Source organism: Dipodomys merriami, unplaced genomic scaffold (genome assembly GCF_024711535.1).
Source record: "Dipodomys merriami isolate MVZ:Mamm:240054 unplaced genomic scaffold, mDipMer1.0.p SCAF_7, whole genome shotgun sequence".
NCBI classification, from domain to species: domain Eukaryota; kingdom Metazoa; phylum Chordata; class Mammalia; order Rodentia; family Heteromyidae; genus Dipodomys; species Dipodomys merriami.
This window is the reverse complement of record NW_027206290.1, coordinates 71,891,077-71,917,807: the sequence shown is the minus strand read 5'-3', so window position 1 is coordinate 71,917,807 and position 26,731 is coordinate 71,891,077. Positions and strand designations below refer to the sequence as shown.

At 52.9% G+C, this 26,731-nt stretch overlaps 1 protein-coding gene across 1 annotated transcript; it reads right to left on the bottom strand.

Annotated features, from left to right (window-relative positions):
- Positions 1 to 76: 76 nt before the first annotated feature.
- Myh7b (myosin heavy chain 7B) lies at positions 77 to 26,225 on the bottom strand. Its single transcript, XM_070007137.1, has 41 exons — positions 26,081 to 26,225; positions 24,001 to 24,107; positions 23,579 to 23,722; positions 22,860 to 23,016; positions 22,586 to 22,613; positions 21,671 to 21,767; positions 19,302 to 19,325; positions 19,086 to 19,178; positions 18,902 to 18,965; positions 17,640 to 17,738; positions 15,321 to 15,424; positions 15,004 to 15,142; positions 14,606 to 14,724; positions 14,368 to 14,517; positions 14,042 to 14,212; positions 13,031 to 13,210; positions 12,806 to 12,938; positions 12,643 to 12,719; positions 12,116 to 12,203; positions 11,872 to 11,989; positions 8,652 to 8,775; positions 8,421 to 8,557; positions 7,647 to 7,902; positions 6,591 to 6,833; positions 5,873 to 6,049; positions 5,644 to 5,789; positions 5,294 to 5,384; positions 4,817 to 5,206; positions 4,201 to 4,327; positions 3,992 to 4,110; positions 3,711 to 3,907; positions 3,231 to 3,580; positions 2,633 to 2,757; positions 2,427 to 2,542; positions 1,676 to 2,072; positions 1,474 to 1,599; positions 1,208 to 1,378; positions 1,028 to 1,132; positions 842 to 937; positions 281 to 418; positions 77 to 191 (listed from the first exon to the last, which is right to left on the bottom strand). The coding sequence occupies exons 1-41, from the start codon at positions 26,169 to 26,171 to the stop codon at positions 180 to 182; spliced, it is 5,826 nt and encodes a 1,941-aa protein (XP_069863238.1). The 5' UTR covers positions 26,172 to 26,225; the 3' UTR covers positions 77 to 179.
- Between the last annotated feature and the right edge of the window lie 506 nt (positions 26,226 to 26,731).

Here is a 26,731-nt window from a genome sequence, read left to right as displayed (position 1 = left end):
TGGACCTGACTTTGTCCATGGATTATGTGTTCTACTCTCCCTCGAGAACCCCAAGGAATAAGAGAAACACCAGCTGTTGCTACAGATGTCATGTTTATTCAGGGTACGCAAGGCTTGGCAGCAGGATCGCCCTGGATGTCCCATGTCAGCGTACAGGAGGAGGAGTCTCAGCCTGTCCGTCACTCCTTATGCTATGAGGCAAGGGCAGCCTGAGTGAGCCGTGCCGCCTGGCCCCTACAACACACAGCAGCTTCCAGGGGCAGTTCCCTCAATTCCTCACCTTGGGGCCTAGGGCATCCCGGGTCCGTGCCCGCAGCTTATTGGCTTGAGTCTCTGCCATGTCTGCCCGCTCCTCTGCATCATCCAACTCGTGCTGGGCCTTGCGGTACTTGGCCAGGTTGGTGCTGGCTTGCTGCTCCTGAGGTCAGGGGGAGGGCACACACATGGCCTTGGTGCACCTTTGGAAACTGAAATAGTCACTCTAGTCCCAGCCCCAGAAGACAGCTGGCTTTTCCTGGTCCTCTACTTCTCACCACTAGCCTCTCCCCTCCCTAGACCACACGGCAAGAAAACAGAAGTGGAAACTCCTTCGGAAAGTGCCTTTGTGCCAACCTGGCTAGGGTACAGCAAGCACAATGGGTCACAAACAGCTCATCTCTTCCAAGCTCTTGGGAATTTCTCTTCCTGCTGGGGCAGGGGCATCACTGAGTTGAGAAGATGTAGCTGCCACCTTTTAGGGCAGCCTATTCATGCCTCCACTGGCCACCGGGCCTATGGTCATGGTTCACAGTGTTTGACCCCAGCAGCTTGAGTAGTCCTGGGTACCCAGACTCGTGCTCACCGCCTCCTCAAACTGACGCTTGTAGCTCTTGACCTTGCTCTGCAGCTTGTCCACCAGGTCCTGCATGCGAGCCAGGTTCTTCCTGTCCTCCTCAGCCTGGGCAAGGAAAGGGAACACAAGGCCTGGCTCCAGCCAGCTCCAGCACCGCTCCTCCCACTGCCCCCAGGAGTGGGGCTCATCACCCACCTGGTACGCAAGCTCCTTGACCCGGCGCTCATGCTTGCGCACACCCTTGAGGGCCTCCGCATGCTTCTTCTGCTCTGAGTCAAGCTCAGCCTCCAGCTCCCGTACCTGGAGACAGCCGAGCGTGAGCCTGCTGCCCAAGCCTGCCACCCTGCTAGGGAGGGGCTGCGGGGCCACACACACCTTGGCCTCCAGCTTCTGCACCTGCTTCTTTCCACCCCGAACAGCAGCCTGTTCCGCCTCCTCAAGGCGTGCCTGCAGCTCCCGCGCTGTCTGTTCCAGAGTCTTCTTCATCCGTTCCAGGTGTGCACTTGTGTCCTGCTCCTTCTTCAGCTCCTCTGCCATCATGGCTGCCTGTGGGGGGAAGTAGCATGGTCAAGAGAAGACGATCCCCAGGGAAAAATCCCTTTGTTGGCTCTGTACACACACATGCTCTGGTCCAGCCTCACATCAGTGATAGCCTTTTTGGCCTTCTCCTCGGCCTCCCGCCTCTCCTGAGCAGCTTCTTCCACCTCCCCACTCAGTTGGGCCAAGTCCACCTCCAGCTTCTTTTTCTGGTTCATGAGGCCCGTGTTCTGCAGGAAAGCAGAGATTTAGTTGGCATCAGGCCTCCGCCCCCGTCCTTGTGGACACCCCATCTGCACAGCCCACCTGTGAATGCAGGAGGTTGAGGCGCTCTGTGGCCTCCAGCAGCTCCTGCTCTGCCAGCCGCCGGCTGCGCTCGCCCTGTTCCAAGGTCGCACGAAGCTCTTCCAGCTCTGCGGCCAGCAGTGCAGCCCTGCGCTCCAGGGCCTGCGCCTGTTCACGGAGCTCGGCAGCCAGCCGCTGCTCTTCATCACGCCCTGCCTGCTCCTCCTTGAGCTGGGCCTGCAGCAACCTTGTGGCCGCCTGTGCCTCCATGGCCTGGCGAGTGGCATGGCCCAGCTGTAGCTCCAGGTCATTGAGGTCGCCCTCCATCTTCTTCTTGAGCCGCAGTGCCTCATTGCGGGCCCGCGTCTCCGCATCCAGGGAGGCCTGCAGGGACTCCACTGCCCGCTGGTGGTTGCGCCTATGAGAGGGCAGAATGGAGGGCTCAGCCAGTGAGGAACGAGTGGCATGGGCACCGCCTGTGCTATTCCAGTTGCCCACTAGAGACAGGAGCCCAGTCGTCCTTTCCCATGTTAAAGCACCTGGGGCTACCTGGTGCTCTTCTGAGCAAGTTCACCAAGAAGAGAGAGGTCCAGAGACAGAGACGGCTTGGCTGCTCCCTCCACCCCACTGTGTGATTGGGGGCATACTTTAGCCTCCCTTGTGGAAATTTTCCTCTGGAATAGGGACATCCACCTGAGAAAGCCATGTGGCAGGCCACACTAGTCTATGCCAGTGTGCCACCATGAGCCTAGCAATGCTGTCTTCCGCAGACCTCAGATTAGTGCACTCCTCGTCCTTCTCCGCCAGCTTCCGGTCCACTTCCGCCTTGACCTGGGACAACTCCAGCTGAATCCGCAGTGTCTTTGTCTCCTCTAGCTCCAGGGCTCCCTGAGGACAGACAGCAGCGGTACCCAGTGGAGGTCAGGGTATCAGGGGGCCTTGAGTCAGTACCCACCCAGCCCTGCAGCCAGCCCTGACCTCGGCTTCCTCCAGTGCAGCCTGGAGCTCACTCTTCTCCACTTCCAGTGCCTTCTTGGCTTTTTCCAGTTCCTGGATGCTCTTCCCACTGAGGCTGACCTGGTCCGTGAGGTCACTGATCTCCTCTGTAGAGTGGACAGGGAGGGTGCGCAGGAGTCACCCTCCCAGCCTGTGCCCTGACCCAGTCACTTTTTAAAAAATACAATTTTACTGTTCTTACGACAGTGCTGTACAGAGGTCTGACCACTTTGTCACTCAGGTGATGAGTACAATTCTTTTTACAGACAATGTTACCTCTTCGCTTTTCTCCTCCAAGTCACTTTTTTTTTTTTTTTTTTTTTTTTTTTGGCCAGTCCTGGGGCTTGAACTCAGGGCCTGAGCACTGTCCCTGAACTTATTTTGCTCAAGGCTAGTGCTCTACCACTTGGATCACAGTGCCATTTCCGGCTTGTTTAGTTTACGTGGTACTGAGGAATCGAACTCGGGGCTCCTTGCATACTAGGCAAACACTCTGCCACTACGCCACATTTCCAGCCTCCAAGTCACTATTTTTTACCCTTAAGTGTGACTCTACGGTGCTTCCGACCCCAGGCCTTACCCTGCAGGTTCTTGTTCTCCCGCTTGAGTGTCTCCAAGGCCTCCAGAGCCTCCTCATGGCTGTGCCGCAGCCGGAAGAGCTCCGTGCCCAGGCCCCGGGCCTCCCTCTGTGCCGCCTCCAGCTCCCGCTGCATCTCCTCCTCCTGTCGCCGCCGCTCCTCAAGGGCCCGCTCCAAGTGTCGCTGCTTCTTGTCCAATGCAGCAGCCGCTGAGGTCGCCCGCTCCAGCTCCAGAGTCACATCCTCTGATTCGGTCTGCAGTCGAAGCTTGGCCTTCTCTAGTGATGAGCACTTAGCGTTCGCAGCCTCTACACCTTCCTCGGCCTCTTGCAGCCTCAGGGCCAGCTTCTTCCTGAGTGGATAGAGTATGGACCGTGTAGGGAGCAGGGCCGGCAGAAAGACTCCAGCTTCAACCCTCACCCCCCACCCGCAGGCACAGGTACAAGCCTGTCACGGAGCTGGCCTGACTAGCCGCCACTCACTTGGCCTCCTCCAGCTCCTCGGTCCTCTGGATGGCATCTGCCTCATACTTGGTCCTCCATTGGGCCACCTCAGCATTGGCCTTGGATAGCAGTCGCTGCAGCTCAGCCTGGGCCTCAGCCTCCTCCTCATGCTGTTCCCGCAAGAGGTCACAGTCGTGCCGCAAAGCTTGCACAGCGTGAGCCAATGCATTCTTGGCCTGTAGGGACATCAGTGACCTCAGCCTCAGTCCAAACCAGTGGCTGCAGTGTCCACCTGCCCACAGTCACTGTTGCTAGCCCACCTTATTCTCCTCCTCTAACTGCCTTCGCAGTTCCTCTAGGCTCTGGGCTGCCGAGGCCTTCCCACGACTCAGCTGGCTGATCTGAGATTCCTTCTCCTCGAGCAGGCGGCCCAGCTCCCCTGCAGATGAAGAGGCCAGCAGGCAGGTCAGGTTGGTGAGGGGCAGCACCTGGCCCCACCGAGTGTGGCCCAGCTGAGCCCTGGCTTCACCATTCTCTGTCTGCAGCCGCCCCCGTTGGGTGCTCGCATCTGCCAACTGCCGCTGCAGCTCCTCCACCTTGATCTTGGCCTCGCTTAGCTGATCCTCATAGGCCCGGCACAGCTTCTCTGCACTAGCCTGGGGTCCAGAGTCAAGGGGTAAGACAGAGACTAGAACCTGGGATCAGGAACTAGAAAGCTAGACAGAGCTCAGGATTGAAAGATCAGAGTTTCAGATTCAGGGCCAGGGAGTCTACTGTTGGGCTTAGAGCTCAACTGGAGTGCATCAGAAGTGACAGGGTTGAGCCTGCCTCAGGGTCAGCTCAAGTGAGGGTTAGGATACTAGATCTGGGATCATCTGAGTCAGGAGTCAGAGGTCAGAGTGATAGATTGGTAATAGATTCAGGACAAGGCACAGGACTAAGAGACAAAGGCTAGAAAGCGTGCTGAGTCAAAATGACTCAGGGAATCGGGTTAAGAGTTCAAGCTGAAGGTTAGATGCCAGGTGAATGGCACCAACAATCAGTACGGGGACAATGCTGCTGTGGGGTCTGTACCGGCATGAGGTAGCCAGAGGTCAGACAGTCAGGTCAGCTATTGAATTTGGGGTTGGCGTACAGTCAGATACCTTCCCTCGGGCCAGATTCTCCACACTGGCACCCAGATCGTCCACCTCCATGCGCAGCTCACTCTTTTCCTTTTCCAGCTTCTGCCGTATCCGCTGCAGGCTGTCCACCTGCTCCCCCAGCTCTGCAGCGCCGTCGGCCTGCTTGCGCCGTAGAGCAGCCACGGTGGCCTCGTGCCGCAGAGCTGCCTCCTCCAGCTCCCGGCGCAGACGGCCCAGCTCAGCCTCCCGCTTGCGGCAGCCCTCGCGCTGGCCGGCCGACGCACCGCCCGCCTCCTCCAGCCTCTCACTCAGCTCCTCCAGCTCCCGGGCTGCCTCTGCCCGCTGCTTTTCTACCCGGGCCCGGGCTGCCCGCTCAGCCTCCAGCTCCTCCTCCAGCTCCTCCACCCGGGCCTAGGTGGAGGGAAGGTGGGGAGGAGAGGGTCAGCTCTGAGCATCAGGCCTCTGGCCTGAGCCTAGCCTACCCACACCCCCACAGACCTGCAGCTCCTTGATCTTCTTCTGCAGCTGGACGCCCAGGAGCTGCTCATCTTCTACTCGCAGGTTCAGCTGACTCAGCTCCGAGTCCTTTCTGGAAGCACAAGGCTGGAATGAGCTCTAACTCATCTCTACCATCTACCTGCTCAGGGCCCCCAACGTGACTCACACCTCTGCACATGCTGCTGTGGGATTGCTGCGCTCCGTGCAAGTCCGGGCAAAGCAGACGTCACTCTTGCCCTAGTGACTCCCACCTCCCAGTGCCCACCCCCGCTGGACCACCACTGAAGCCGGAAGGGAAGGAGGGCCCAGTAAGTCTCCAGAGGTCCTACCCCCCCACACCCCACACCTACTTCTTGAGCTTCTCCTCCAGCTGCTGCTTGTCCTGGGTGGTGTCTGTCACTGCCTCCTGCGTCAGCTTCAGGTCACCCTCCAGCTTGCGCTTGGCCCGCTCTGTGTCCATGCGCAGCTTCTTCTCCTGCTCCAGGGAGCACTCCAGCTGGGGAGCAGAGCAGGCCTCAGCCTCAGGCCAGCCCCCTTTTGACTCGCGCTTCCACAACCCCCTTAAAGGCCTCAACTCACGTCCTCCACCTGCTGCTCCAGCCGGAGCTTGGCCTTGGCCAGAGCACCCACTCGGTCCTCCTCCGCCTGCAAGTCACCCAGGACCTGTTGGTGGGCCTCCTGTAACACCTTCTTCTCCTTGGCCAGCCGTGCCACTGACTCATCCAGTGTGGCCATCTCTTCCGTCAGGTTCTTCACCTGGACCGGGGTTACCATAGCACATCCCTCCATCACACTCTCGTCTGAGCATCCACCACCCCTTCCAGCTAGGGGACACAGTGTGAGCCTCCACCACTCCCAATTCAGAGACGAACCCAGTGCCTGGACCAGAGTAAGAGACCGGTGGATGTCAGCCCCTGGTTTTGAGTCCTGGCCTAGTCCATGCGCCTGTGAGAACATGAATAAGTAGCTCACTTTTGCCCTCCCCATACTCTGAGCACATCACAAGGACCTAGAGACAGAGGCCACTTGGAGAATGAAGAACTACCCTGTCCTGCAAGCCAGGACAGATGCTAATCGCCAGCATTTGATGAGCACCTTCTGGGTACAAAGCCCATCAGGGCATCGTTCCTCTGCCACCTGAATGTGGTGTGTGATGCTAGCCTCCTATTAGGACACTGAGGCCCACGAGAGGCAGGGACACATCCCAGGCTACACTGCAGAGGTCTGGTAGAGGCTGGAGGGGAACCTCAGCTGTGAGACCTCAACGAGCCATTCCCCACTGAAAGCCCGCCCTCACCTTGTTCTCTGTGGCTTGCTTCTCTTTCTCAGCCTTGGCCAGTGTCAGCTCCAGGTCATCTATGTCCTTCTTAAGCTCTGTGCACTCATCTTCCAACTTGCGCCGGCGGGCGGCCAGGTCTGCGTTTACCTCCTCCTCGTCCTCCAGCCGCTCATTCAACTCCTTCACCTTGGCTTCGAGCTGCACCTTGGACTTGATCAGCAAGTGGCAGCGTTCCTCAGCATCTGCCAAGTTGTCCTGCTCCTGGAGGGGACATGGGGCGAGGCCAGTCAAAGAAGAGCCAACTGAGAGACAGCAGTTCCGTCCCCAGAGAAGGAACTGCTTGTCCAAGCAATGCTTTAGTGACCACACTTGGCTGGGCACTAGGGACCGATGTCTTGACCTGTTCTTGGCCCTGGAGGATTCATGGGGAGAGAAGCAGAGGACCAGACTGCTGCCATCCAGAGGATAACCTTACAACAAGCCGAGGACAACCCAGAAGGAGGCCAAGAGAATGGCTCTAGGAGAGAAGTGAACTGCTGCCAGGCAGAAACTCACACACCACAAAGCAGCTCCCAGATGCCGTCTTGAGAGGGGCCAGGCATTCTTTTCTCTGTGCTTGCTCACAGCCTGGCTGCATGGATGAGCCTTAGGACCTCAGGGCTGTTTCTGTTGACCCCCAGGGAGTTAGCATGAGCCTGGGGCCATCACACAGGTGATACTCAAAATCTGTGCTGAAGGAGGAACAATTTGCTCTGTGGAGCTGGGGAGTTTCTGAACCTTTGGCTGCTGCCCTCTGGTGTTTACTCTGTTCCTGCTACCTGAGTTCCTGCAGCCCCCCTCACCAGAGAGGGGAGCAAGGGTCTGCCTCAGGAACAAGAAAAAGAGATGTAGCAAGATGTTGGGGGGCAGGGATAGACAAGAGCCTGCAAGCCTGTCTTGGGGTGTCTCAGAGCAGGAGGACAGACTCAGGTAAAGCCCAGGGCCTCCCTGGCTGCAGTCTGGTTGTACTGTTTCCTCACAGCAGCCAGGGAAAACCAAGTCACCAAGGGGAACCCTCGCCCTCGTCCCACTCACAGCCTGCAGCTGTAGGGCCAGGTCATTCTTCTCCTGGGTGACGCTGACGTGCGTCTCCTCCAGCTCCTGGCGCTTGGCCTCGGCTGCAGCCAGTGCCCCCCGCAGTCCCCGCAGCTCTGCCCGCAGGGCTGCCAGCTCCTCCTCTGCCTGAGCCGAGCGCAGCAGTGGCTTCATCTTGAAGAAAAGCTTCATCCATGACCAATTCTTGACAGCATTGAAGGCCCGGATGTTCCACTGGATGGTGTACAGGGCATCCCTGGGAAGGGGCAGTTGCTGTTATAGGTCTAGTGCTTCCCCCTTGAGGTGAGCCCAGAGGTTCCCCAAGCACTGATTTTTGGTACCCCACTAAGCATGTGCCAGTACTTCTAAGAGGGAAGACTAAGGGTTCGCACCTCCAGGGCAGGGCTCATGAGCCCCAAGTATCAAGACCCAGTGGTTAATCCACTCGGCCCTGGGGTCAGAGTTCATGTTCATGCTGTTCCTAGATCTCTGACTCAGGCCTCGCTCTGCTGAGGACTGCCTCTCTTGTTGATATGCAAATCAAGTATCTGGTGCAGGGCCTGGAAAACACTGGATGCCATCCTTACCTTTCCAGGCTACAATTCTGACATGGCCTGAAGCAGCATGATGGTGCACTTACGTGACACACACAGAACCTCACCCCCACCTGAGGGACGATCTGACCGAAGGGAAGCCTGACAGGGCTTGGAAAGCCTGGGTGGTTCTGTGGGCCAAGGAACAATAGCCACAATGCCACCTTCACCCCATACCCACCTGCCTCCCAGCATGCGCTGGTACTCAAGGCGCATGAGATGGCCCCGGCTCCGTGCCTGCAGCAGTGTCAGCACCTTGGCCAGGCGCTGATCCCGGAGCTCTTCCAGGACTCCTAGCAGCCCAGCCTTGAAGAACACCTGTGGAGCCAATGGTGGAGGGTACAGCCAGGTATGACTCCTGCCCAGAGTGACACCCATACCCAGGATCAGCCATAACTCTAATGTGACCCACCTTGGTGTGCCCAAACTGATACTGGGTATGATCAATGTCCAGGGAGCCCAGGAGCTTTTCGGTGGCCTTCCTGCTGTCCATGAAGGTATCGTCTGGGATGGCACTGGGGTTCAGGATGCGGTACCTAGGGGAACCAGAAACAGATGGTGAGGAGATAGGCATAGACCTCTGAGACTGGAATGCCAAGAAGAGGCTGCTGGGGAAACAGAGGATCACTCCTGGCAAGGCAGAGGCTCCTAAGTGACAAACACTACTTCATGTGGAAGGTGACGCAATGAATCGAGGCCAGTCTGAGCTATACAGTAAAACCTTGTCTCAAAAAGAAGAAGGCAAGGCATGGTGATTATGCTACCCAGCAAGGTGAAAATAGGATAGGATTTCAGTTCCAGAGCAGCGCAAAAAAAGTTAAGTTAGCAAGACCTCATCTCATCCAATAAGCTAGGTGTGGTGGTGTTCACCTGTGATCCCAGCCACATGGGAGCTTATCAGTAGGAAGATTGCAGTCTGAGGCCAACTCTGGGGAAAAAGCAAGAGACCCTACCAGGAAAATAAAAAAGAGCTGGGACATGATTCAAGTGGTAGAGTACCTACAAAGCAAGCTTGAGTTCAAAACCTCAGTAGTACCCCAAAAGGGGGGGGGGAGAAAACCTCATGGTATGTTTACATGTATTCAGTAAGTTTTTAAAGAAGATATAGTTTTACAAAAAGCATATGCTTGTTCTATAATTCTTTTATTTTTTCTTGAGGGGTGGGGGTTGTACTGGGGTTTCAACTCATGGCCTTGTACTTGCTAGGTAGCTGTTCTACCAACCCAGCCATGCCCAAGTCTTTTTTTTTTTTTTTTTTAATGTTATTTTTCAGGTATGGTCTTTGTGTTTTTGCCTGGGACTAGCTTCAAACTATGTTCCCCTTATATTTTGCTGGAATCATGGGCATGTGTCACCATGCCCAGCTAAATTGGTTGAGATTGGAGTATAACTAACTTTTTTTCCTGGCCTAACCTTAAACTGTACCTTCCCAATCTCCACCTTCCAAGTAGTTGGGAATACAGACATGAGCCACTGTGCCTTGCCCTATAACTTTTTTAAAAGACAAAATAGGGGCTGGGAAGGTGGCTCAGTGGTAGAGCGCTTGCCTTGTATGCATGAGGCCCTGGGTTCGATTCCTTAGAACCCCATAAGCAGAAAAAAAAAAAAAAGCCAGAAGTGGCACTGTGGCTCAAGTGGTAGAGTGCTAGCCTTGAGCTGGAGAGCTGAGGGACAGCGCCCAGGCCCAGAGTTCAGGCCCCATGACTGGACCCAAAAATAAATAAATAAATAAATAAAAGACAAAATAGATAAAAGTTGCTATACTATACCACAAATTGAAACATTTAGGAGAAAATTATATTTTTAAAAAGAGCAATAATTTCTAGTGCATGTGTCTCAGTGGGCACGTATACATGTGAATGGGTAATGGAATGAGGTTGGCTCTGCCACCCTGAAGGGAAAGCCCCGAAATAGGACAGGTCCTTCACTGGGGACCTGTCCAGGGAGCTACTGCGATCTGTAGACCCTGGCCACACGGAGGTCAGGGCTTCCCGTAGGTGGAGGCACCCCTCCAGGATGAGGTACTTCTTGGTTGCACCTGGGCTCATTCCTGGCCTGTCACAGGTTCCCCAAGGGGCAGTCTTATTCCTGGATCCTTCAACTTGGGGTTTCTTTCTTTTTTCTTTTCTTTCTTTCTTTTTTTTTTTTTAGCCATTCCTGGGATTTGAACTCAGGGCCTGGGCACTGTCCCTGAGTTGAACCAACAGCACCACTTCTGGCTTTTTCTGTTTATGTGGTACTGAGGAATTGAACTTAGGGTTTCATGCATACTAGGCAAGCACTCTACCACTAAGCCACATTCCCAGCCTCAATGTGGGGTTTCTAGGTGTTCTAGAGGGGCTCCATTGAACAAAGCCCATGGGGTGTTTAGCAGCCAAACAAAAGGATAATAATACAGACTTAGGCCTGTGAGTAAGGAACAGTCCTAAGACTGAAAATGAAAATCAAACTCAAAAACAGTATGTGCACATGGCCGCAGATACAGTATTTGTATTGAAATCCATGTAGGAAGAACAGTGTGGACCACAGTTAACTCTAGAAGGGGATGAAATCACAGACACTTAAAATCTGAAAAAAGAAAATCAAGCCTATCAAGGGAAAGGGAAAGGGAGCTGAGGGTGCTCGTCCACGCAGACTACTATATGAAGTCCAGTCATGTGATTTCCACTCTATTTTCAAGCCTATACCCTTTCTGCCTGAACTCCAGAATAATAAATCCAACTCTCTTATCTAGAATGTCTGCTGGAGTCATTTCCAATTTGACATACTCAAAACAGAGCTCCAATCACTGCCTGGTCTGACCAAATCTAACCACTCTGCCTTGTAATGCAGTAAATCTATTCCTAATTCCCCATTTGCTCAGGCCCATAACCTGGGAAATAACCATGACTTTCCCACCCTCCTGACCCTTCCTTCCTTCCTTCCTTCCTTCCTTCCTTCCTTCCTTCCTTCCTTCCTTGTTTTCTTTTCCTTTCTCTCTCTTTTCTTTCTTTCCTTTTTCTTTCTTTCCTTTTTCTTTCTTTCTTTCTTTCTTTCTTTCTTTCTCTCTCTTTTCTTTCTTTCCTCTTTCTCTCTCTCTCTCTCTTTCTCTCTCTCTCTCTTTCTCTTTCTTTCCTTTTTTTGTGCCAGTCATAGGGCTTAAAATCAGGGCCTAGGTACTGTCCCTAAACTTTTCTGCTCAAAGCTAGTGCACTACCACTTGACCTCACTTCCACTTCTGGCTTGTTTGGAGGGGAGAGGGTAGTTTGTTAGAGAGAAGAGCCTCACAGACTTTACTGCCTGGGCTGGCTTCAAACCATGATCCTCAGATCTCACCCTCCGGAGTAACTAAAATTATAGGCATGAGCCACCTAAACCTGGCTCTTTCTTACTCTATATCCAGAATACAGATGTGGGAGACTCCCATCTCCTGTATTCACTGACTTCTCTCCCAGGTTGGAGCTTCCACATCTCTCATGGGCGTGCCTTCCCACCCCTCACTGCCCCCTTCCTCCTGCTCAGTGAATAGAACCTCCATCTGTCCTGCCACTCTAACATATCCCCCTCCCGCCCCCAGGCCTCCCTGCTAAGGGCAGGGAGGGTGGCTGAAGGCACAGCTGAAGAGCCAGGCGGGGCAGGAGCTAGCTACCCACCGCTGCCTGAAGTCAGCATAGAGCAGCCTGTTGGGGAATCCTTGGCGGCAGATCCGGATCCCTTCCAGGACCCCATTGCAGCGGAGCTGGTGTAGCACCAAGAAGGCATCCATGACCCCTGGGCATAGTAGGGGTTAGAGGACAAGGTTAGAGGTCTAAGAACATACCTTTGGGCCCCAGCCACTCACTTTCTGGTCTCCCCTGTTACCCACTCTCCACCTCCAACCAGCCCTGGGGCCACTACCTGGGGTCTTGTTCTCATTGGGGACAATACAACGGACAAAGTGGGGCTGTGTGGCCCGCAGGTTGGTCATCAGCTTGTTGAGGTTCTCCTAGAAATCCGGAGAGCAGGGAAAAGGAACAGGACGGGCAGAGAACCAGAATTGGATGCCACAGGAGATCCAGCCAGTGAGGACTGGGCATGGGGCCTAAGTAGGCCCCGCACCTCAGTTCTTACACTCCTGCTCCTGGTGATATCCTGCCCTCTCCCATCATCCTCACCCAAGTCTCCACTCCCCTCACCGGATCCCATCCCTCAGAGGCCCCATGGCTCCCCCCCAGCCCTGCCCCAGCAGTGTGGGGACAGGAGGCAGCACAGACTTGCTGTGATGTTCACGTCACGTGGAGAGCAGTTAAACATCACTGCAAGTCTTAACCGCCTCCTGCCCAGGGTGCAGTATGGCAGGAAGTGGAGGAGGAGGAGGAGGAGGAGGAGGCTGGAGGGGTGAAAGCCAGCCCCAGAGCGGGGTGGGGGCCCATCCTGGGCCTTACCTTGTGTAGCTGGGACACTGTCTGGAATGATGCTGCCTTCTTACGCTTCTCTTTTACCCCAGATTTGGGGGGCTCAGCTAGTGGAGACACAGAACCCCCCTCAATCCAGAGAAGGCCACTATGTGAACCCTTTTGGAAATGGAGTTTGTCCCCAGGTACTCACAGGAGCAAGAGCCTGCATAGTTCTCATAGAGAGTGGCCAAGAGTCTGTTTTGGGACTTTTGGAAGATGGGGACCACTGTCTCATTCAAAGGATCCTTGTTTTTCTCCAGCCAGCCCACAATGCTGTAAGGCACCTACAGAAGTGAGATGGGTAATAAACTAGAGTGGAGACCCCTAGGAGGGAGAGATGAGAGTGGTCAAGGTTGGGGTTCCAACAGATACCTACCACGCCTGCATAGTGGACCACCTCAAAGTGGGCCTGGTACTTGCGCTTCTTGTCAGGCCGGGGCTGCTGGAAATTGGGTGACTTCCCTGAGTGGTTGTCATAGAGCTTGGCCCGGAAGCTCGCGTCTGAGGCTTTAGGAAACATGCATTCCTCCTCCAAGATGGACAGGATGCCCAATGGCTGTGGACAGAGAACAGCATGAAGAGTCAGCCCATCCTGGCTGTGCTGGACCTCCATCCCCCGGATCCCTAACTCTGGCCATTTCACCAGAGGGTCAAGGACCAAACTCACTCCTAGGAGCCCCACCTTCTAAGAAAGATGCTGTGGCCTGACTTCCTACTTCCTTCTGTGCAATTCACACCATTGAATTGTTCTCTTGCTTCTATGATATATACAAATGCAAAGTGGCATCTGTTACCTCCTCTCTCCTCTCCAACATCCATGGCTCATACACAAATGTTTGCTAAGTGGAGAAGTGAGATGCCAACTGAGACTGTGCCCATGGAGAAAACGCATGCCTGGGGCAAAGCATTTAAAAGAAATCAACTCAAGGACTAAGATACAGGCTATAGTGGAGGATTCGAGAAAAATGTCTTTTCCAATTTTGTCATTTTCTCCTTCCCTCTTCTGTACAATGGGGAGATATAGGTCATGTTTCACAATCAAATAAACATGGAGGCCTAAGTGGTTCCGAAGACCTAGGGAAGCAGTGGCTGCCTTGGCCTGGTTGACTGCACAGAACCATGGGCTGACTTCAGTCCTCCCGTATACCTCATGCTCTTACTGCTCACACCTATCCTCCAACACTCCAGCCAAAACACCTAGTCCCCTGCATACACACAACTCCCACTCACGTGTGCACACACATAGTCACACACATACACTCATGCTTATTTCAATGTACAGCCACACACTTAGACGCTGACATGGGCTTGCACGCATGCACGCGTGTGCACACACACACACACACATACACACACACACACACACTACCCTAGCTCCAGGCCCTACCTTCTCAATGAGATCAATGCAGGGCTGCAGGTCAAGGCCAAAGTCAATGAAGACCCAGTCTATGCCTTCACGCTTATACTCCTCCTGCTCCAGCACGAACATGTGCTGGTTGAAGAATTGCTGCAATTTCTCGTTGGTGAAATTGATGCACAGCTGCTCAAAGCTGTTAAACTACAAGAGGGTGACGCACGCTCAGCAGACTGCTGGCAGATGGGGACAGGGAGGCCCACAGAGAAGCAAGCAGGATACACTAAGCTGGCCTGTCCCCTCCCACCTGTGTCCTCTGCCTCCGACAGACAGAAGCTGGGGTTGTGGGCCATTCTCACCTCAAAGATCTCAAAGCCAGCGATGTCAAGGACCCCGATGAAGAACTGTCGAGGTAGCTTTGTGTCCAGGGTCTGGTTGATCCGAGACACCAGCCACCGGAACAGCCGGTCGTAAGTGGCCTTGGCCAGAGCCCCCACTGCAAATACCACCTGTAGGTGCAGGGAGGCTGGGCTGGAATCTGGCAAAGAGGGAGCCCTACCCCAGCTGTCCCCCAAGTGGGCTTTGGGGATGGCTCACCTGCTCCACACTTTGGCCCTTGGTTACATACTCATTCCCCACACGGACCCGGGGGTGCAGAAGGCCTTTGAGAAGCTCCCCGCTGCTGACTCCCATCAGGTAGGCAGCCTTGTCTGCACCTGGCAGTGCATAGGTTGGAGGAGGAAGGAGGAAAGCAACAATGTGGGCACCTGCTGGCACTATTGCCTCAGTCTGGGGTTAGGAGAGGCAGAGGGGAGGAGTCAGGTTAAGGGCCTGCATATTATCAGCCTTGGGATGATGAAGGTCTAGAGTTGAAGAGTCAAGAGCAGGTAAGACTGTAGTCAAAGGATGTGGATAAGAGGGTTGTTCATCATGAATGGGTCAAGGCAATCAGGGTCAAGGTGAAGGTCAGGTCAGACTTGGGTCAGGGCCCTCACTCTCAGTGCCATCAGCCTCAGCCTGCTCCTCCCGCTGCTTCTGCTTGAACTTCATGTTGCCAAAGTGCAGGAGGGCACCAACGATCTTATAGCAGGCACACTTCTCATCCATGCTGAAGCCCAAGATGTCCATGGCATGCTGGGGTGGGGAACACGGTGGGTTCAGAGAAGTCTGGACCATTCCAGGATCACCAGATCTTGTGCTTACCAAAGCACTGCTCCTCTGACAGTACTCCCCGATCCCCTGCCCAGTGCACCAACTACACACACCCCTCGCTACAGTGCCCTGCTCAGCCACACCCACCACAGCCCCTTACATCCGTGGCAATGAGCTCCTCCCCGTCATCCATGTTATCCACCGTGATGACTCCCTGGCTGCAGAAGTGGTAGTCATAGGGGTTCATAGACAGGAGCAGCATGTCTGTAGACAGGGGGCAGGAAAGGGCGGCTTAGGCTGTACTCACCAGTCTCCTCTCATTTATGAATGGTGGGTTCTGGGGCTGCAGCCAGCAGAAGTCTTAGGGCCCTCCCTGGCCTTGTCTGGAACCTGGGTTTTTAACCCCCATCTCCATGTTCATGAATATTCGGGCTGGGACTTTGGCTCAGTGGTAGAGTGCTTGCCTCACATGCATGGGGCCCTGAGTTTGATCCCTCAGCACCACATAAGCAGAAAAAACTGGAAGTGGTGCTGTGGCTCTAGTGGTAGTATGCTAGCCTTGAGCTAAAGAGCTGAAGGACAGTGCCCAGGCCCAGAGTTCAGGACTCACAACTGACAAAATTAATTAATTAATTAATTAAACAAGGTATCATTATGTGGCCAGGCTGGCCTCAAACGTGTGATACTCCTGCCCCAAAATCCTGGGCTAGATTACAGGTATGCCTGATTGCTTTCTCTCTGTGTTTATCTCTGTCTCTGTCTCTCTTTCTCTCTCTCTCTCCCGTCTCTTTTTCTTTTTTTCAATGTTGGGGAGGATCCTAAGGCATTGCGAATAGTAAACTAATGTTCTAGTTGTAAGTTACACCCATGGTCCCTTTTATTCATTTATGTTTTTAAGGTATTTTTTGGTGGGGGCAGTCCTGGGGCTTGAACTCAGGGCCTATGCACTGTCCCTAAGCTTCTTTTGCTCAAGGCTAACACTCTACCACTTGAACCACAGCACTATTTCTGGCCTTTTCTGTTTATGTGGTACTAAGGAATTGAACCCAGGGCTTCTTGCATGCTAGGCAAGCACTGTACCACTAAGCCAGCCCTGTTTTTAAGTTTTAGCAAGGATTTGTTTTAGTATGACAGAGTTAACAGAAGGAGAACTAGAAAGAAGGAGAAACATTTCCCACTCCCCATCAAGGAAACAGGAGCTAAAGACACCTGGGTTTTTTGTGTTTGTTTGTTTAACTTAGCAATTTTGTTCTTTTTCTTTTCTTTTTGCCAGTCCTAGGGCTTGAATTCAGGGCTTGGGTACTGTCCTTGAGCTGTTGCTTCTGCTGCTGCTGCTGCTGCTCCTCCTCCTCCTTCTCTTCTTCTTCTTCTTCCTCCTCCTCCTCCTCCTCCTCCTCTTCCTCCTCCTCCTCCTCTTCTTCTTCTTCTTCTTCTTCTTCTTGTTCCTCCTCCTCCTCCTCCTCCTCCTCCTCCTCCTCCTCCTCCACCTCCTCCTCCTCCTCCTCCTCCTCCTCCTCCTCCTCCTCCTCTTCCTTCTTTTTGTCAGTCACAGGGCTTGAACTCTGGGCCTGGGCACTGTCCCTGAGCTTTTCAGCTCAAGGCCAGCACTCTTCCACTTAAGCCACAGTGCCACTTCAGGTTTTCTGGTGGTTAATTGGGGATAAAAGTCTCACGGACTTTCCTGTCCTAGATGTCTTTGAACCGGGATCCTCAGATCTCAGCCTCCTGAGTAGCTAGGATTACAGGCATGAGCCACCAGCACCCAGCTCTTGAGCTTCTTTTTGCTCAAGGTTAGCACTCTACCACTTGAGCCACAGCACCACTTTCTGCTTTTTCTGAGTAAGTTACTAAAGATAAGAGTTACTGAAGATAAGACTTTTCTGCCCCGGCTGGCTTTGCACCCTGATCCTGAGATCTCAGCCTCCTCAGCTAGGATTACAGGCATGAGCTACCAGCGCCTGGCTTACTTTTTAAGTTTTGAAAGGCTTCTCTTTATGGTTTCTGAGGAAGGCCCCAGTTCCCACATTTCATTTTTCCCTTGACCACTGCTCAGAGCCACCTCTCTGGCTCTGATCCTGAGCTGCATGTCAGGAAACAGGACAGATGGACTCTATCCCCAAGGGGCTTAGAGAGGGGGGGGGAAGGAGGGAGGGAGGGAGGGGCATGTTGGGTATAGACAAGTCATTGGGCACTCTGTGCTGCTGGGGGCCTCTGGTCTCAGGGTGGCAGGAGGGACGTGGGTATCTGTGGGAAACTAAACAACATTGGTGGGACAGTGGAATAATAGGCACAGGAGGAAAGAGCTCAGAAAGAATCAGAAGTCAAAGGACAGAGTGAACACAATGGGCTCTGAGCTCTGGGGAAAGTAGGACATCCCCAACATAGGGAAGGACCAACCATCCCAGGGCCTGGGTTGATAGGCTAGGAAGGAACCAGCAGCCCTATGATTTGACTCCTTCTCTCCATCTGTGGCCCTCACCCTGCAGCTCCGGCTTCTTCCCTGAGAGGATCTGGTAGTAGACATGGTAGCCACGCTCCCCAGGCAGCTGGAAGATGACTCGTGACTTCTCCAGGAGGTCTGCATAGAAGGGACAATTGTCTGCCATCTCTCCCACACCTCCTCAAAGCCATAGGTGAGGGATGGGAAGGTCACAATAAAAAAGGGGTAGGCCATGTTCCGAGGTGCTCTGTCCACGCTCAGGCCAGCATGTGCTGGGAGGGCTTTATCAACTCTGTCACTGTTGGAATGGTTGTCTCTGGGTATCTCTCTGGCCAGTGAGTGTCCTTGGGGTGGGGATATGCACAAGGATGCACATTAGGCTCTGTGTTGGTGTCACTCAATGTGCTTATCCATCGTGATGAGCCATGCATCCCAAGGTGGAGAGTGGCCAGTGTAGGGGCTCCTGGGTGGGTGGGGTCTATAAGTATAGCCCTGGCAGCTGGGGTCTGGGCAGCTGATCTGTGGACAGGATGAGCTTCTAGGAGGTGGCCTGAAAGGGCTGGAGACTGGAGACTGTAAATGAGACATGTGGCTAGATGGGGGATGGGGGATGGGGGAATGACAAAGAGCAGGCTTGCCCTGTCAGAGGGCAGAGAAAAGACCAGGTGTGGTAGGGGACCAGTTATAAGGAGTGTGTCTGGCCAAATAAGGATATGAGCCTCATCTTCAGATGACAAGATCTAAAGTATGTGTGTGTGTGCTTGAGATGGGGTCTTGCTATGTAGTACAAGCTGGCCTTGAACTTACTCTGTAGCCCAGGCTGGCCTTGGGCCAAAAGTGAGGTAAGTGGGAGTTCAGCTGGGTCTGGGCAGAGAGAGGGAGGGGCCGGTTGTATGGCAGGAACTCTAGGGCTGGGAGTAGCTCAGGTCTGGGTGGAGCTGAGGACTAAAAGGTATGCATAATGCTTACAGGCTCCAAACGCATGATCCTCCTATTTCAGCCTCTCAAATGCTAGGGTAACAGATGTGTACCACCATGCCCAGCTTTAAGTAGGGATAGAATATGGTCAGTTAGGATCAGAGAGACTAACGGGAAGAGCAAGCAGAGGAGTGGAGGCTGGGAGACCCTGTGCAGAGGCTGGAGGGACAATGCCCTTGGTGGTGTAAAATGGGCAGTGGCTGAGAGATGGAGACAAATGCCAAAGCCAGCTGAATCCAAAGGCGTGGACAGGTATGGAGTCGAAGTGGAAAGGCTCAGGCCAGCCTCTGTCCCTCCTGCCCCTTCCCTTCTCCCAGACTCACAGCTGTCAATGTCCGCAGAGGCCAGCTTCCCAGAGGGTCCGAAATGAATGCGGATAAACTTGCCCTGCAGCAGAAGGCCTCCCCTCAGTCAAGGGGCTCAGCCAGTACTGCCCAAGCTGTTTGAAGGCTTCCACAGCCATACTCCGCCACCCTCCAGCTGCCGGCTCCCACTTTGGCCACTCACAAAGCGAGAGGAGTTGTCATTCCTCAGCGTCTTGGCATTGCCAAAAGCCTCCATGGCTGGGTTGGCCTCAATGATCTGATCCTCAAGAGTGCCCTGGTGACAGGGATGAGGGCCTTTCAGTCCTGGTACTCACCAACCAGGAGGCCAGGGGGATCATGGTCTCTGGTTGTTATCTCAGAATGGTTGCCTGCCCCAGGTCCACTGGCTCATACTTACCCCAGTCTTTGTGGCCAGAAATTGCTGGAGGGAGAAAGAAGAAAGTGTCAAAGACCAGGAGTCTCACAAGGCGAGGGGGTGGGAAGGACAGATGGCAGTTAGAAAGACAGTGAATGTTAGACACCCCAGTGTTTACTAACAAGGAATGCAGCATCCCCACCCTTCCCCCCTCCCCTCAGCTTGGCTTGCCTAGGGCTGGTAGAAGGAGAGATTCTGGAAAGAGGGAGCAAGCAAGGCCCTAACCAGGGCTTTTAGGTGGGGAGCTGAGATCGGGTCTTCCAGTCACAGCCCTCTCTCTCCCTCAACCTGTTCTGTTCTGCATCCCCCACAGAACACCATGCCTCAAGCTCTCAGTTTCTCATGAAGGCTGCTCTCCTTCAGAGTCCTGTCAGAGCCCCCTCCTTCCAGAAGGACTTTCCTTCTCATCCTCTAAGGAGGGAAGAGACTCTGAATATTCCTGCCCTAATCTCCCTCTGATGTTCCCCCCCCCCTTTTAAAAAATAAATCTGTGTATTGCATTTATTACTGATCGCCCTTTTATATATCCTTTGTAGTATGCAATCAGGTGTGTTTTCAATGAATACAGTATACCTACTATTTTCCAAAGTGGATAATTACATGCCGGGTGCAAAGTGCTGATCTGCTTAAGGCCACAAAGCAAGTGCAATGGCCTGGGAAGTGGGCATGAATCCAGACATCGTACTTCCCTCATGCCTATAGCTGTCCTATGTCCCACACAGAGGGACTCTGGGACCTGAACCCACACTCGCTCTCCCTGGCCTTAGCCTTCTCTTCCCTTCATCTTTTCCCTTTCCTTCTCTTCTCTACTCTGGATGCCAAGAGTCTAGGAAGAAAAGAAGAGGAAGAAATGAATGAATAGAAAGAATAGGAAAGCCCCCTAGGGACTCCTTGGTAAGTCATTCATTTACTCACCTCCAGGGAGCTCAAGACTTAAAAAATATGCTCCCAGACACCTTGCTGGGGAAAGGAGGCGAGGAGGGCGGTAGCAGGAGTCCCTGCCCCACACATTCCTGCTGCTTGTTTCGGCTCAGGACTTTCTGGCCAGTTTGGCCACATTTGGGGTCAAAGTGAGAGGATTGATACGGCTTTTAAATCCTCAGATCCTGATGGCAGCCGTTCCTTTACCTTCCCTGCCTGACCCTCCTCCCTGCACTCCTGATCAGGACTCTTTTCTGCCCAGGTGCTTTCTTACTTCCAGCCCTTCCAACTATATCCCTGCCAGCTCTGGCCATCTTTTCTTCTCACTAGAGCAACCCACCTTAGTATCCTTAAAGAGCTTTTGGAGTATGGAAAAAGTGGAGGAAAGGGAACGAAGGAAGATGATAAAAAAAAAAAAAATCAACGGCAAAAACGAAACGACAAAAACAACAGTGACCACAATCAAAAAGCAAAACTGAAATAAAAATAAAAAACCAAGAAACAAATGAGGGGGAAAAATGGGGGGAAAAAAAAAAAGCAGGGAAAAAGAAGAAGAAAAATGCCCCAAAATAAAGCAAGGCTTAACAGGACCAGGACAAGAGTGGGGTCTTGGGCTCTTGGAAAGAAAAAGCAGCCACTAAGGGTAGACGAGGGGTTGGGGTGGGGGAACCCCAGAACTCTGGACAGCTGCCCCTTGGGCTAGGTAATAGAACGTTGTACCTTAAAAACAAAAATAAGCCAGGCACTGGTGGCTCACACCTGTAATCCTAGCTACTCAGAAGGCTGAGATCCGAGGTTCAAAGCCAGCCTGGGTAAAGAAAGTCCGTGAGACTCTTATCTCCAATAAACCACCAGAAAACTGGAAGTGGCACTGGGGCTCAAGTGGTAGAGCACTTGCCTTGAGCTGAAGAGCTCAGGGACAGTGCCTAGGCCCAGAGCTCAAGGCCCATGACTGACAAAATCAAACAAAAGTAACCTAGACCCTACTTTTAGAAAATTTCCCCAAATCTTGGAGAACTCACAAGCTATACAATTGTTCTTGAAAGTTCAGCATCCTCAGCTCTGACTCATTTCTATGGGTAAGATTGGCCTCAGGTGACCAAGTCTTCAATGCATGAAAAATCAAGAAAAACAACCACTTTGTAGTAAAAAGCAGCCTATTAAATAAACTCTTCCAAAATATAAAATGCAAAGTGTCAGGGATGGCCACAGTTTTTCTGGTCAAGCCTTGCTCAAGCCAGAGCCTCCTACCAAAGCAGAAGGCCCAGGCAGGGCTGGGGGAAATCAAAATTTTAAAAAGAAAAAAAGAAGAAGAAGAAGAAAAAAGAAAAGGGGGAAAAAAGAGAGAGAAGAAAAGAAAAAACAACAACCAAAAAAAAAAAAAAACAGCGAGAAGCAGTGGGGATCAGTGCCCAATGGGCAAGTCTTACTGCCTTCTTGCCCGGCCCGTCTCCCAAGGCAGCGACGATGGCAAAGTACTGAATGACCCGCTTGGTGTTAACGGTCTTACCGGCCCCCGACTCTCCGCTTGGAGGACACAAATATCAGTCACCAATGCTCATCAGATTCTCTAATTCAGCCCCCAGTCACCCTCCTCCCAAGCAGGATACCTCTTTCCTTCTCTCCCTGAGTCAGGACCACCAAATCCAAACCCCAGGGGAAACCAACACTCTAAGGGTTGTTTAACTAGGCCCAGGTAGCTCATAAGCCCAGTAGCTCATGTTTGTAATTGTAGAAACTCAGGAGGCTAAGATCTGAGGGCCACCATTCCAAGACAGACTAGGCAGACAAATACATGAAACTCTTATTTCTTAACCAATAAAGAAAACTGGAACTGGAGGCTCTTATCTCCAATTAACCACCAGAAAACTGGAAGTAGAGCTATGGATTAAGTGGTAACTCTACCACTAGCCTTGAGCAAAAGAGCTCAGGGACAGAGCCCAGGCCCTGAGTTCAAGCCCCATGCACCACCACCACCACTACCATCAACAACAACAAAAAGTGGTAGAGTGCCAGCCATGGGTGGGAGTGCAAGGCACTGAGTTCAAATCCTAGTATCAGAAAAAAGAGAGAAAATGTTAAAGCTTGAATTCAGATCTGCCTGGTTTCAAAGTCCTTGTTCTTAATCACCAGCCTCTAAGTGTTTGCACACATGTGTGTTTGTGCGTGCATACACACAAATAGCGCCATGCTGCTGCTCAGGCCTGATTTAGCTTCAGCTGGGACACTGGCGTGAAGGAGCTGAAGGTTCTGCTCTAAGCATTTTGGATTCAATGTAGGAAATGACTGGTCCTTTCCCCTTCTTGCCAGTATTTTCCACCCCACCCCCACACTTTCAGACTCACGTGATCAGCATGGATTGGTTTTCTCGGTCTAGAGAAAAGGAGAGGGGACAGAAAAATCAACCTGGGTGAGGGAGCAGTCACTATGGCACATATGGGGCACCCATGGTACTGGTGCAGTCTCTTCCACCCAGGGCCCCAAATGAGAAAGACCAGGAGGGACTTCTAATTTGGAAAGGCAGAATGGTTGCAGGAGCATCTACGAGCTTTAAAGAAAGGCCGTGCAGGTGAGGGCAGGAGGGTTTTGGGTGCGGGTGAGAAGGCAGGCAGCCCTTACTGCGCAGCATGTCGTTGTAGGCGTTGTCCGCCACGGCGTAGATGTGAGGCGGGGACTCCGAGCGCCGCTTTCCCTTGTAGGCGGCTACCACTGGCGCTGTGTAGACTGGGAGCCATTTGTAGGGGTTGATGGTGACACAGAAGAGGCCTGAATAGGTCTGGAGACAGAGAGCATTGGTAGAATGTCTCTTAGCTTTGTATGGGAGGTCCAAGTTCCCATTTCCAGACTCATCACAGCACTGGGACTTCTGCAGTATTCCTCCAGGGACCACTAATTGTGCCCTGCCACCACATTCTCCACCTCCCCCACCCTACCTAACCCTCCCTCCAGCTCCGGCCGCCCACCCTCCACGCCTGCAACTGTGCCTCTGGTCGCTAACCTTCACGTTTGCAATATTCTAGAGGGTTTCTCTAGCTCTGCCCCTTCAGCCCATCTCTCACTCCAGCCCCGCCCCCATAGCTATGGCTCCACCCCTAAGCTCTACCTCTGCCACACCCCCATGACTATGGCCCCGCCCCCACAGCTATTCTCCCCATACAGTGTTACTTCTAGCTCCACCTCCACGGATATGCCCCCGCCCCATAGCTATGGCCCCGCCCCTACAGCTCAGCATCTAGCCCCGCCCCCGTGGCTATGGCACCGCCCCTACAGCCCTACCTTTAGCCCCTGCCCTAGGCTGCGCCCCGCCCACCACAGCCCCGCCCAGGCCCACGGCTCACGTAGATCATCCAGCGAGCATAGCGCTGGCGCAGGTTGTGCAACACTGCGGCCTCGTTGAGATGCGTCATCATGGCCATGTCCTCAAGTAAGTCGAAGCGGGGCGGGTTCATGGGCTGCAATTCGGTTTCCCGCACTGTCAGCACCTATCAACGAGGGGGATCGTATAGCGAGGGCAGAGATGGACCCATTGACCTTACCTCCCACTCCCACCCATATGCTTCCAGGCTCCTCACACCCCCAGCCTAGAATCCTGCAGGTCTGGAGACCAGAGGACTCACACTGGGGTGTAACACTTCAGTAGGCAGCAGTTTGCTGCCTGTCCTCCTCCCACTGCCCCTGGGCAGCTGTTCCTACCACCCCTGAAGCTGCACCCCAGGGACGGACAGAGGGACTAATCTCCGGGTGGGGTGGGGGGTTCAACCTTCTGGTCTTTGGTCTCCACGGTGACTTTGCCCCCAGTAGCCTCCGATTTGATCTCAGCCTCCACATAGGCATCTTGTTCGTCAGGTATCCAAACTCTTTTCTTTCCTGAGTTTCAGAAAGACCACGGGAGTGGAGATGAAACTTTGAGAAGAACTAGGTTCTCAAGCTGTGCCTGACTCAGAAGCCACTGTGGTGGGGCATGGCAATCTTGAAGACCCTTCTGAAGCCAGGCGAACAGGAAGGATCCCAAGAGATTTACCATCTGGGCTGTGCGTCAGCCATATTTGCCCTGCAGCCTAGGGAAAACACATTTTTCTCTGGGCCTATTCCCTCAAATGCCTTCTTCAAGTCTCACATAGAACATCCTTTTTTTTTGGTCGGTCATGGGGCTTGAACTTTGGACTTTTTTTTTTTTTTCTGCGTATGTGTTGCTGAGGAATCGAACCCAGGGCCTCATACATGCAAGGCAAGCACTCTACCACTGAGCCACCTTCCCAGCCCGGGGCCTGGGCGCCGTCCCTACGCTCTTCAGCTGAAGGCAAGCGCTGTACCTCTTGAGCCACAGCGCCACTTCCGGTTTTCTAGTGTTTCATTGGAGATAAGAGTCTCACGGACTTTCCTGCCCGGGCTGGCTTTGAACCAAGATCCTCAGATCTCAGCCTCCTGAGTAGCTAGGATTACAGGCGTGAGCCACCAGCGCCTGGCTATAGAACACTAAATCTTCAGCAGGTGGTTCTTCCTTCCCCTTTTTACTGAAGCCTTGGGTCTCTTGTGTCATGTGCTTTTTCCTGCCTAGCCATCTGGCCCCAGAGCTTCAAGGTGCCCAGATTTTGTGGTGGTTAAAAACATGGACTCTCCAGGTGTACTTGGCTTATGACTGTAATCCTAGCTACACAGGAGGCTGAGATCTGAGGTGGTTCAAAGCCAGCCCAGACTTTTGTCTCCAATTAACCCCTAGAAAACTGGAAGTGGCGCTGTAGCTCAAAGTGGTAGAGTAGTAGCCTTGAGCGATAAAGCTCAGGGATAGCACCCAGGCCCTGAGTTCAAGCCCCATGACCAACAAAAAGAAAAAACAAAAAGGGCTGGGAAGGTGGTTCAGTGGTAGAGTCCTTGCCTCGCATGCATGAGATCTTGGGTTTGATTCCTCAGCACCACATAAGCAGAAAAAGCCGGAAGTAGGCGCTATGGCTCAAGAGGTAGAGCACTCTCCTTGAGCTGAAGAGCTCAGGGACAGCGCCCAGACCCAAAGCTCAAGCTCCACGACTGACAAAAACAAAAAACAAAAAACTAGAATTGGAAGTAGTTCAAGTGGTAGAACATCAACTATAAGGGGAAAAAAGCCAAGCAGGAGCCCCAGTACTGGCACAGAACAAAAAAATTGATTTTGCTAGTCAAATGTCTTGGTGAGGACCATCTATATAACAAAGCCCCAATATAAAATAATATATCCTCCATTAAACTTATTTAAAAATTCAAGGTGACATAGCTGAGTGTTAAATCAAGCACAAGGCCTTTCTAAGTATGGTGCCCTGTGCAACCCTGGAAGCTGGCTCTGACCCCGGTCTTGGTCCCCACCGTCTCAGGCTGTTGAATGAATTCATGGAAAGTTATCACACAATAAACACTTAATACACATTGCCTATTATTAATGGCCTATGAGTAACCAGCTCATAAATAGTAGTCTTTATTCCTGTCCCTAACAAACAGTGGATTTGGCTCTGGGGAAAGCACTAAAAATAAGCCCAGCACAGGTTTTATGGACAGGTGGAGGCCGCCTGCACACATGCCAATCAGTCTCATCTCATCCAGCCTGAGTCCTCACCAACTGCAGTTTTAGGAGTATGTGGTATTGTCCCATTTTACAGAGGGACAAACCAAGGTTGGCTCAGACACAGTGGTGTACACATGTTCTCTGGGGTTGGAACCTCAAGACCCCAGCATCTGAGGGAAACATCCAGTGCTAAAGCTGTCAAAGCCAGAGTACCCTAGGTGGAGGGCTACCCCGCCCAATTCCTGATCTGAGTCCATAAGAGCTTGGTTGTAAATAATTGTATTTCACCCCCTCTGCCTTCACTTACCATCCCATGGGACGGTGTGCACCTTCATCAGCTCCTGGTATCCCTGGCGGAGGTAGCAGGCTGATTCCCCAAGTTCACTCACGTCCATCATGGTGATGAAAGGTGGAAGAAGAGGGTGGCCTGGCAAACTGGGCAGTTCAAAGTAGTTGTAGGCAGCCTGCATTGGGAGATGGCAGTGAAGAAGCAACTGATGCAACTTGGTGCATAATCCACCAGCTACAGAAGCTGATACTAAAGGACTCCCAGGATGAGCCCCTGACCCCCACCCCAGAGCATCATAGTATCTCCACAGATACAGCAGACCTGTGCTCACCTCTAGGCCTTGTACCCACATATCCTCTAGCCCTAACCCCAGCCCTGATCACCCACCTTAGCACCACAATGAAGGCTGGGAAGCAGTGCTACTCCTTTTATTGCTACTGTCAAGGTCAGCAGAGGAGAGCTACGTCTGCAATCTCCACGTGTTACAGCCCCCCCACCCCAGCCTGGCCACGGGACACAAAAGGCAAATTCCCTTTTATCTCCACCAGCACAGCCCCTGGGCTATTTTTACCTCCCATTGTCAAGGGATCACAAAGGCAGAGAGAGACATACCAACTCAGAGAGACCGGAAGGCTGCATTCAGATACTGACAGGGGCTGGGACAAAGCA

What these genes read in the sequence shown, in the direction of transcription:
- Myh7b (XM_070007137.1), bottom strand. Translation starts at nt 26,171, where the DNA reads ATGATGGACGTGAGTGAACTTGGGGAATCAGCCTGCTACCTCCGCCAG. An exon ending in TATGCTGACTTCAGGCAGCG is followed by an intron (nt 8,776 to 11,871) that starts GTGGGTAGCTAG and finishes TGGTTCCCCTAG; the next exon opens with GTACCGCATCCTGAACCCCA. An exon ending in CTGGAGGAGAAGCTCAAGAA is followed by an intron (nt 5,385 to 5,643) that starts GTAGGTGTGGGG and finishes TTGTGCTTCCAG; the next exon opens with AAAGGACTCGGAGCTGAGTC.